The 12,165-nt window shown below is 40.9% G+C and overlaps 1 protein-coding gene across 2 annotated transcripts in view; it reads right to left on the reverse strand.

Moving 5' to 3' along the window:
• RUNX1T1 (RUNX1 partner transcriptional co-repressor 1) overlaps positions 1-12,165 on the reverse strand; it is a 114,703-nt gene that overhangs the window by 2,959 nt on the left and 99,579 nt on the right. For both annotated transcript variants that reach the window (XM_082498939.1, XM_082498938.1), the window contains one exon: positions 8,072-8,262. In XM_082498939.1, the coding sequence (XP_082355065.1) occupies positions 8,072-8,262 (191 nt within the window). The remainder of the gene's footprint in view (positions 1-8,071; positions 8,263-12,165) is intronic.

The raw sequence follows: 12,165 nt of genomic DNA on the forward strand, positions 1-12,165 counted from the left end.
TTTGGCCCATGTTTCCCTCTATCCCCTCATCTGAAAACAAATAGACATGTACAAAACCTCCCCACACAGACTTTTCTGAAAAGACACTTTTCCCCACATGGAATAACGCTGAAGACAAGCAGCGCCTTCCCAGGTGCAGGAATCCTTTCCCTGTGCAGATCCGACTGCAACATTGAAGTGCATGCTTTCATTGTGCTGGAATTATTACAGGACGTCAATTTTTTTTCTATTCAATTATCTATTTAGTTAATATAGGCCAACTTCTGGGGAATCTTCATTTTGCTTCCCCTTTTGGGGAAGGCCTATCTGCACAGACGGAACTGCCTCGATGTGACCAGAGCCACCAGAGAATATTTCACTATCTTACCACAAGATCTGTACAGATGTCAGAAAACAGTCATTGCATTTTAACGGTATTGGTTCCAATTTCTTATTAAATGAGTCATCAGTTACCATCAGCCTGTACATAACATGAAAAGTGATACATAAGTGTAACATATTAATCAAGTGACAAAGCTCTAAACTGGCTCCTTACATGATTTCTTAATGTGTCCTATATTGTCTGGTATGTGATTTTGTTCAACGGACATATTATTTTATAATTTAACAGGTCATTACAGCTTTAGTGTAATTGTGGGAATAAAAGCACATAAACCACAAGAATTTCAAAATAAATTTTACAGCTCACACATTTATGCAACAACTTATTGCATTTAAAAATTACTACAGTGCAAATTAGCATCAAGAAGCACGCATGCCATGAGGAGCTTGCACTGTGATAGCAGCTGGATTTGACATGCAGAACTCCCTGTCCTTCACAGTCCTCACCACTGTGGCCATTTGTTGCTCCTTTCCATGCGTGAGTCGTGAAAAACAGCAGCAAAGATCAGGCCCCGGCACCACAAACTTTGGCAACAGATGATTTCTGTTCACATTGCTGGCTGAAGAAAAGCCAGGCTGGAGATGCCAGCTAATGACCGGGACGGTTCTTCGTGTATGCTCAAGTGTGCTCACCTATTTCCATTTGATCCAGATATGATGGACAGAGCTTGAGCTCACTATCGGACTGAGCATGGTCAAGGTATCTTCCCTCCTGGGAAGCTCTAGAAGGTACCAGCAAAACAGAGCACCCTGGCTGAACAGTGTAGACAGCATCTTGGATAACAGGGGATCAAAATGTCATGTTGGTGACAAGGTGGCAATCACCATATTGAGGGCATGTGAGCAGGACTATGGACTGTTTTACGCCTGAATTAAGACTCTCCACCTCCTAGCACTGGTGAGGCTCAGCCTGGAGTACTGTCCAGTTTGGGATGATGCACTTCAAATACAGCAAATGAAATAAAACAAATACGACTTGGAAAGAACACAGAGAAAGGCAACCAGAATAATCTAAGGTCAGACAAACACAAGCTACTAGAAAAGACTGGGTGAACTGAGACTGTTAAACCTAAGGAGAGACAGTAGCCCGAGAGGGGACAGTAGCAGCCAAACACCTTGAAAGCTACCGCAGTGAAACAGGCAATGACCACGTCTGCACGGATGAACAGGGGAAGTAATGTGCCTCTCTAAGGCACAAATTTCCTAGAGGCACTGGATACTTTCCATCACTAAGGCACAGGTAAAGCAGGTATCTTAGAGGAATGGTACAGCTAGAGTTGATCATTCATTGGGAAAGGGAGTAACAGATCTCTCAAAGCCTCTCCTGGTCTATCTTCTCTGTCTTTAGGTAGTGACCTGCTACACTGCACTTCCAGCTCGTGCTTTATAGAGTTCCAGATGCAGCTAAAACTACGAGCAGGACTGGATTACAGTTTAACTCTGCATTGATTTTCCTGTGAAACAGTGAGGTTATGCAAAAGGCCAGATTCTCAGACTACATAATTCAATTTAACTTCACTACCTTGAAAATGGATTAATTCAATGAAATTGAGCTAAATTACACCAGATGGGAATCTTGCTCCGAATCTATGCCACCGATCATATTTCATCCTCCTCTTTCAACTGACAAGGAACATTAGTCTTAGGTCAGAGCCTTATCTTAGGTCAGACTTAATTCTTATGCACTTAAGCTTCCATCTTCAAACAACAGAATTGAGAAACTTCTGTTTGCCTTCATGAAAATTCTTAAAAGCAAATGGTCTCCATTTCTGTGGTCTACAGTACCAGGACACATACTTGTCAATAATTTTGCCCATGCTATCGTTTTCATCTTTGAAACGTTTAACCACAATTGAGTATTTGCTTTCCTCTGACACCTCCAGCTGAGACTTAGTGTAGAGCTGGCTTAAAGAAGAAAAAAAAAAACCAAATGGACTGTGACATGTCAAAGAGATGATGAAGTCTGAAATGCTGTAATACAGTGTCAAACACTGCTCTGTCATCTTTGACTAATTCTGAATTTCCCTAGTTTACCAGGAAAGAAAGCATGGTTGAGTACAAAGAACCCAGATTTCTCCCGGTTCTGCAATTCCCATGGCATTCAAATCACTATCATTGTTAACCGCAAGAAAAAGAACATCTAGAAATCACTGAAACCACAGTGGCGTAAATGAGGACTGTGTGAGCCACTGAACACCAGTGCAAAAAAACACCAAAGTTGTTTACGAAAATTCTATCCAAGACCCGTTAGAAAGGGAAACACATCGGTGCTTTGGAAATTCCCACGCTGTGTCAAAATGCAGCGCTCCATACAAAGATAGTCAAACCTTTAGATGCTTCTAGTAAAGTTACACCTACCACTGAACACTCCAGGCTTGCCCAAGCCACTCTTTATTGTGTGAAGTACATCTACGTTCATACAAGTCAGCATGAGAGAAGCTAAATCCCCAAAACAGAAGCGTGGTGATGCATATGGAAGAGACGTGCAAGCTGGCTAGCCAGGCTTAGCTTAGGAGTCTGGGGTAGTGCCAATGTTCACATCACATCTGGACTGATCCTGTGCAGAACACATGGCTCTGGTGCCTCTGTACCACCCACCACTGCAGGGGATGATGTGCTACTTTCTAAGAGATGCCCAGCCAAAAAAATTAAACATTAACTGACATATGTATTAAATTTAATACCAGCCTAAAAACTAAAGGCTTGCCCAAATCACAGCATCTGATGCTTGGAGTCAGGTTTGCTGGCACAGTCCCGGTCTCAGTGGATTGGTCAGCAGAGATTGAACCCAGCTGTCTTCAAAATGTCAGGTAAGTGTGATATTCACATACAACATAAACTGCTGCAATATAAACAAGCCCTAACATTACACATCTCTTAAAAGCAGTGTTGGACCAGTTACATACTTGTTTTAGCTGAACAGATGTCAGCATCTGCTTTAAGTAGAGAGAACCGAAACATTTGTGTTCCTTCCTTGTCCCCAGCCCCCACCCTACTCAAAAGTGAGGAAGAACATTGAGCGTCAGATTTTTCAGTGGCATTTTATACAAGAGCAGAAAGACAGATGTTTTGATGATTTTCACCACTCCCCCCCCCTACAATCTGGGCAGCCAGTCTCTCTGCTAAGCTGTTCACCCTTACTATCAAAATTGATTTGCACAACAGTACATTGCAGCCAAAGCAGGAACGGCAGTCATTAAAGAGTAGGCTGCTCACACATGTTTCTGTACTTGGCCAAGTCAACCACTGATGAATGGGTCATCTTTTGTCAAGCAACTGTAAGGAACTGGTGAAGAAATAATTTGTGGTGCAGGACCAGCCGTGCTGACAGGTAGGCCTTCTCCTGTCCTTTTGCTTTCCAGCAGTAGTGTGCCCTGTTCGTTGGTTTTCAATCAATCTCTCATTATAATAACAGAAAATAATGAACATGTTCTGGTCAGTCACAAGGGCTTATGCTGAGAAACTATGGAAATCTTTAGAAAGTAAATGTACAGACACTGAAGCAGCAGCACTGCGAATTAAATCATACTGAACAATCCAAACATAAGCAAAAAACAATAGTTTAATAAGGGACTAGGTCAGGGTCAGAAATTAAAACTATACTATGTAATGTGGAGACTCTCAAAATATTGCTGGCCACTTCTTAAAACTCAAGTTTCCAAATACCACATCTCTCCTATTAGTCCTCTAAAGCCTCCTTTATTTTGCTCCAGTCAGTTCAACACGTCCAGCTTCACTGTTTTCTTGCTGACAGTCTTGCAGTCAGGGATGCTACTTTTTCTAGGTTAAAAACAAAGCAAAACAAAACACAAAAAGCCCCAAACAAAAACAGGAACACCCCCCCAACAACAACAAATATAAAAAAAAAAAATCTACTTCTCTTTGTGAGACCCCTGAAAGGTCTTGGATGAGGAGACTACACATTATCTTAAAATTATAATAATTATAACAATCTTGAATCTTAGCACTAGTTATTACTTTTAGCTCTGGAGAAGACTGCAACAGAAATCATGCCACAAAGTTCTCACACCAGAGCAGCTTTAAGAAGCCTCAGCTAGGTCCAGGTTGCATTTTACTGAATAACAAATGAAGAGCTGTAAGGGAGAAACCTTGCCAATAGACAGGGAGTGGCTGCATCATGTGAAAATTATATCTGCTACATTAGAAATCTGCTGCCAAATTCCCATCTTCATTCATAGTTTCCACAGCCAAAAGAACAAATGACACCCGTGGGAGAAATATTCTCTGTTAGGAACTGCATGGAGATTATACCGAGCAGCCTATACTGAGCTCTTTTGCAGGCCTTGGCATAATGTCCCGCCAAGGACAAGAAATGAAGAGTGATGCTCAGCCTTCCTCTAAACCTGTAAGACTGCAGAAGCCGCTAGTTCAGCACCCTCATATTTGGAACTGGAAATATTCTAGCCTTGGAAATATTACTCCAGTGCCTTTAGTACACAGGAATCTGTTGCTGGAAGCATACCGCTGAAAGATGTAAACAGAGAGAAGTTTATGGAGACTTACAACCTAGACAAATGAGGAGGGACGTTCACAAAGAGATCGAGAAATAATGAACAGCAAAGCAAATGGGAAGTTTTATTTCTCAACCCCAATAAACACGAGGTCTCATCTTCAAAGAAACACTTTTCAAACACTGGCAAACTGATCTCTTGTCCTCAAAGATGAAGAAGTCTGGTCCGTTCTGACAGGAGTTATCAAAAATAAACAAACAAGAAAAACAGCCTGAGTTAACAGGTAATCATGAGAAGCAGTGCCCTAAGTGTTTGGAGTTTGGCATAATTAGTAGCTGAAGAGGAACTAATTATAAAAACTTAGCAGACACATAAAACTCTTAAATATTGCTGTATCACTGTCATCTCCCCTCAGAATTAATGAAGCACCTGTAAACACAAACTGAGCAAACGAGTTCTCTCCACAGCTTAACTAAAACCTGCATTTTTCACCTCAAAACAGCCATCCTGATGTGCCACTCATAACCACAGGGGTGAAAAGCTGCAGGACTAGGACATTAGACTTTATTTCTAGGTCCACAAGACTTGTATCCTCCCTGAGGACGCGCAGCCCTGAGAGCATCTGTAACCCTATGAGCCACATTTCATTAGAATGCATTTAAAATAATTGTTGTTTTTTTTTTTTTTTAAAGTCCTGTTTCCAAGAAGTGAACAACCTCTTGAGCAATTCTGCTGGAGAAGCAGTAAAGATGTCTGTTGTTACGCAGCTTTTCGCAGAGCTATGACTGCTCAGGAGTTAATTACAGCACACAAACTCTCTATGCATTCCTTTGAATGCGTATTTGCTTGTGGAAGAAGGGCTGTATGTATTGGCACATAAGTACTTCCTCTGTCCTGCCTACACTATACCACTTCACTGAACAGATTTAATTTGCAGTTTCCTCCAAAGGCATCCACCTTTGGAATTTTGGTTTTAACAATAGGAGTCTCCTGTACATATACACACACAAAATGACAGCTCTTTAATGGTGCTAAGTCAGACAGATGCCCTTTCTACGAACATAGTGCAGGAAAAATGTCCTTGAGTATCTCAGATACAAAATGCCAATAAATTGAATTTATGTCTCATTTAATCTACAATGGAACAGTTAGTACTTAAAGGGTACATACACTTCCCCTAGTCCCTTTCTTCCTGAGAAACTTTCAGATGCTGAAAATCAATTCCTTTTGTCTCCTTGTTATTCATCTGCTACACATTAAGGAGAAACTCTGGGCATTCAGTGATCCCACAATGGTCTTTCATCTCCAGAGAAGCCTGGTATGAATTAAAATCTTACGCTCCCTCAAATTATGGGTGGATACTGCAGCATGCCACTGACTTATCTGCCCGTGATTTTTGCCAGTTTTCTCAGCGTGCTGCAGCGAGCTCATCTGCATCTTTCTACTCCAGTGACTCTTTTACAACGCTGCCCATCCAGCCCATGAAAAGTGCTTTGACACTAGTGTACACAAATAAACGTCCCCATACAACAGGTACCGCTACCTACTCTTTTCCAACCCCCTGTAATTTAGAATTTCTATTAAAAGGTAGTTATATTGCAGCCAAGATCCGACTACAAGAACAATAAATACTTCATGACAGTAATATTCTGTCATTTCAGTGGCCTTTAGAGATGAAGATTATACACAAACATCTGACGTGACATCATTTCTTTGTCATGTCTTTTTTTAAGGGCAGTTTTAACTTAGGACATTGTTTTTCTGTAATGGGTGTAAAATTTAATTGCTAGCTAGACTGCTGCAGCGCTGGTCAAACACTGGCTGCTCTTTCACTCCCAGCTGGTCGTGCTGCTGGATGTCCTGTACCACAGCAATTCAAGGCTTCCACTCTCGGGTCTGAAAGTAAATCAAGTCTTAACATCCTTTTTCTTGGTTTACTCTTTGTTGCTCTTCCAGTCTATTTTTCTCCCTTCCAAATGCTGTTTGCCCACTCCTCATCTCCCGGATATTCCCCGCAGCCAAAGCAACACATTTGAAATAAAGAAAGGCTTGCAAAAAATCTACATTCACATTCTGTTCTACAGGAACCATCATCCTTTGCTAATCGCTTCTACATCCAACACTTTCTCCAGACAAGCTTTTAAGCCACCTCGCTCTACAAGCTCCTAAATGAATCATTTCTTTGTTTAAATTAGATTGCAGTGTGAAATATTTTCCACTGAGCAATCTTGTTATCTATTCAATATGGTAGTTTGAAGAGCTGTAAAATAAAGCTACTGAAAAGCTTCATTAGAACAGAAATGTGTGCACTATATGTAACCCTGAACAGCAGTTAAAAGGTGAGACTGCAGCTCAAGTTCACTCGCTATTTTGGGCTCGGATTACAGAATCACGGAGTTTCAGAGTTGGAAGGGACCTCTAGAGATCATCTAGTCCAACTCCCCTGCTAAAGCAGGATTGCCCAGAGCACATTACTCAGGACTGCATCCAGGCGGGTCTTGAAAATCTCCAGAGAAGGGGACTCCACCACCTCCCTGGGCAGCCTGTGCCAGTGCTCTGTCACCCTCACCGTAAAGAAGTTTTTCCATGTGTTTGAACGGAACTTCCTATGTTCTAACTTGTGCCCATTGCCCCTCGTCCTGTCACTGGGAACCATTGAAAAGAGCCTGGCTCCATCCTCCTTCAACCCACCCTTTAGATACTTGTACGCCATAATAAGGTCTCCCCTCGGCCTTCTCTTCTCCAGGCTAGAGAGTCCCAGCTCTCTCAGCCTTTCCTCATAAGGCAGATGCTCCAAGCCCTTAATCATCTTAGTTGCCCTTCGCTGGACTCGCTCCAGCAGTTCCCTGTCCCTCTTGAACTGGGGAGCCCAAAACTGGACACAGTATTCCAGTTGTGGCCTCAGCAGTGCAGAGTAGAGGGGGAGAATGACCTCCTTCGACCTACTGGCCACACTCTTCCCTATGCAGCCCAGGATTCCATTGGCCTTTTTGGCAACAAGGACACATTGCTGGGTCATTGATAAACATTACAACACAGCCAAGAAAATTTGGAGCTCAGCTTGCGCCTGAAATACGTGTCCAAAGCTACCGTGCAGTTAATAGCGGGCGCTGAACTCTGATGTCGCATGAACGACCTGTGCCAGTTTAGGTTCAAGCTAGCCCAGATACACCTCTGGTGTGCTGCCACAGGTGATGCCTGCCCAGCAAAGACCTTACCTCGCTCGAATCCTCCTGCTGATTGATAACAGCTAGTGCATCCTCCGCAGCCTGGCGCTTGGCTTCAGCAACAGTGCGCTCCATCTTCGCTCTCTCCGAAGTGATCATGTCGTGAGCTTTCCGCTCTGCCTCCGACACTGCCTTCTGCAACTCGGCCATCGCCTGACGCTTTACTTCATTGACAGCTTCCTCTACAAAGGAAGGAAGAAATCCTCATCAGCACAGGACGTTTGGCACCGAGCTACGTAGGACTGATGCATGAAAAGTAGCAGAGACTCTATGACATTGAGAGTCTTCATTTTGAGGAGGACACAGAGGAACCTGATTCTTCAAGACCACCCAGGTACTCCGTTACTTCCCCATCACCAAAAGCTCTCACAAGCCTCTAACGCTTGAGATGCTTCTTGCTATTTTGGTTCACGGTCAGTACTTCTTAGTACAGACATTTCAGATCTCTGGTGTGTTATTTTTGAAACCTTTTTCAACGTTTCACTTGGAAAATTGGGTTTCCAGCACACCAGATTGATGAATATCTTTGGGAAAAATTATTATTTAAAACACAGTACTACAGACTTTTTCAAAAATGTACCTTTAAGCTCTGGAAATTAAGATGGGATTTATAGTCATTAACAATTTTTTCCCATATGTTAACAAATACATGATGTTAGAAAAACTCCAAGAGTTTATTTAAAATTTTTAAATCACTGGTCTAATGTCTTTTCCTGGACATATAATTTTACGAGCCAAAATTAAAATTTGTTTATGAACATTCATTTGACCTCTTGATCTCTCCTTCAAACCCATGTTTACACCGTGAAGACTTGACTTCCTGGCTCCGCCGAGCTCTGGAGCACACCACAGCCAGCAAAGGCTTGGGTGCACAATTAACTCTGAGCAGGGGCACGCCGCTTCATTCCATTCAAACCTTCTTGCTTCTTGTAAAATAACTAAGTCAGTGTGAGTCGTTTCTTTGGCACATACTAGCATCATATCTTTTATTCCGGAAAACATGGATTGTCACAAATCAGTTATTTGGGGATTGATATCGGAAGAGTGAAAAGATTTTACTAATGAACAGTCTTTTAATTGACAACTAAAACAAGTAATTTCTTTTTTTTTTTTTAATTAACTGCTCTAATTAACAAGGAAACCATCCTCCCCCTGAATTAGTTTATCTAATTTTCATCTTTATTCAAAGCAAAATGACAATGATTAATTGAAAATTTAATAAGCAGTAATTATTAACTTGGCAAACCTAGTACCAATTAACACTCTATTAAAACTAATTATGACATGTTTCATTCAAGTGTTTGCACTTAATTGTTTCATCCACTTAAAAACCACCTTAATTAAATGTTCTGTTTAATTAAAAACATAGATTTCTAATAAAAATGTTTTACTGTAGATTAAAATCTAAGTATTACAACTGTGTTACGGGTTTGAGCTTTAGTCCATGTATTTCGCCCGTGTATTTGTGTACATGCACGTGCACATAGACCTAACTCTTACAGATGGATACTAAGTCAAGAACTCTCTTGAGGTTTTGTGTCTCATAGCTCTACATTTTTATTTAAAAAAAAAAAAAAGACTACATGAAGTCTCCATTTTCAGTTATTAAGCAAATTACAATAAAGACTTAACTTTAAGCCATGTCCTGAGTAAAACTGAATTAATTAAAATGAAAGAAGAGTTCTGTTACTCTGTGCGTGTGTTATGTGTGTGCATGTCTGCGAGAGATGTTTCAAATCAAGTTTTCGAGGGAGGGGAATTTCGAGATAAAACTTATGCCTTTATTTTTATGAGACTGAAAATATGCCCTTATATTACCCTACCATAAATGTTGTTTAGGGGAAAGCCTCAGGAGAGGAAAAAAATCATACCCTTCAACCATACAGCCAAGGCTTAATTTACTTTGAATATTCAAGGTGAATTAAAATTCTATCTAAGTGGCAATACAGGACAATAATTTTTGCTTACGATCAAAGCTGCAGCTAGACTAATTGTATATGCAAATCAGGCAATTTATATTTAAATTATGCATTCCTATTCTAGTCCCACAGGCACACACAGATCAGCAAAGGGAATTGGTAGGACATTTGCAAGGTGCTTGAATATTTATTACCAACTGCAAACACTCACTGATGGTGAGAAAAGAAATATACACAGGCAAACATACAGATGCAATTTTATTACCATTTTCATAAAAATGAGGGAACTTAAATACAGACGTTTTGTGTCTGTGAACTGCAGTTATTAACAAAGTGGATTTCTTTGAGAAAATCTGTATTCTTGCTGATATTTGCTATGAATAGAAATTATCTTGGTATGGCATGATGCACTTTCATTACATCATATAAATTTAGTTTTACATTGAGGTATTGCAGTGGTTAGAAGTGACAGTTTAAACTATTATATTACACAGAAGCAAAATACTCCAACATTTTACAGAGACTTCTAATTTTATAGCTTTTCATGCTACACAATCTACTTCTTTTCAGTCCAAATATAGAAACTGAACCTTATCTTGTAACTTCTATATTGCATACTGTGTTCTGCAAAGCTTCTGAGAGTGTGAAGATGCTAAAAGTGCTTACAAGGCCATATGCCTGACTGATACTTTTCAATTGGTATAAACTATGGATTGGACTTCAGCATTTTGATTAACTTTAGCAAAAGAATTTGTGTTGTGCTATACTAAGTGTGAAAACAAATAGTTAAACTGTGTCGGGTTTTTTGGTCACTATGTACCATCATTATTTCGATACTGTATGAACTCATGAACACCCAAATGAACTAGACAAAATTTCCTATCGTTGATTTTCTGCACACCTTAGAATAAATGTTTCCACTACCTACAGATATTTTATAGACATAGAATGCAGGCTTCAGAGTTTCAGATAACAAAAACTGTAACATCTATGCAGGAAAAGTTATGGGTGACAATGATGGAGATTTTATTTGCCTTGACAATGCTGAGCTATGAAGACCAAGAATGATATCAGTACTCCTCTTTTCTGTGCTTTTCCAGAGAAAGCAAAAGTGATTAGATTCCAATACCAGAAAACATAAATCTGGAAGATTTTACAACCAAATACCTAAGATGCATGTATCTGCAACCTCAATTTTCCCACTAATGCTAAGCATTCTTGGTATAACTTCACTCTGTCTTTTTAGGGATGCAATTGAAATCTTCCTTCCCTTTGAGTAGCACTAATTCATGAGAGAAGCTCCAGGAAGCAAAGAGCCTGTGTGGAACAGGCATTACTCAGATATCCTCGGAGCTGACTCAGGAGAGGTGCTCAACTCATCATTCACCGCTGCATATAACCCACCACGATGATTTACCAGCCAGCTCCTGGTCACCTCCTTCACATCATGGGCACACTCAGTCCACATGATGAAAAAGGAAAGGTGGTGGGCAGGGGTGCAGTCCTGTGCCACCCTGACTGAGTTGAGTGCCACTCTGACCGTGGCAAAGAAGGCATTGGGAGTTGGCGACATGACTTATCTCAGCTTCATACTCCAAAACGCACAATCTCTTTCTCAGGACTCCCCTGGAGAATGTGCACGGTCTTTACTGTCTTTGTATGACAAAGTATGGTCATCCCACACCTGTTTGGTAACTCCAGAGCTGAACTCCAGTAAGGAACTGGAGTAACTGGTAACTCTGCTCCAGAACTGCCATGAACAGTAGGCCTTGCTGTGTGATAGGAAATGGCTGGAAGACAGTTTCCTCATGACACATAAAGAAGCCAAGGCAGCAGCCCATAGTGCACCTGGCATACCCTCAGTATTTGATAAATAGGTATTTCCAGAGAACAAGTCATCCAACCTATGATCTGACTGATCCTCTTCACATGCCTGCCTCTCTCTTGACTACTGAGGGACACCAAGAAATTGGCTGGGACTATTCATCTACACACCCACAACTCAGTGAGACGAATCAGGACAGTGATGACTTTCCATTAATGTATGAAACTGAATTGCGTTCGCATGGCTTTAATTCACAAGGTGCTCCTTCCTATGTGCTCATTCCAACAATCACAAAAGCACATATATTGTTATACTTAAAGAACTGCACTGGAGTCTATCGA

Source organism: Vanellus vanellus (assembly GCF_965231255.1).
Source record: "Vanellus vanellus genome assembly, chromosome: 2".
NCBI lineage: Eukaryota > Metazoa > Chordata > Aves > Charadriiformes > Charadriidae > Vanellus > Vanellus vanellus.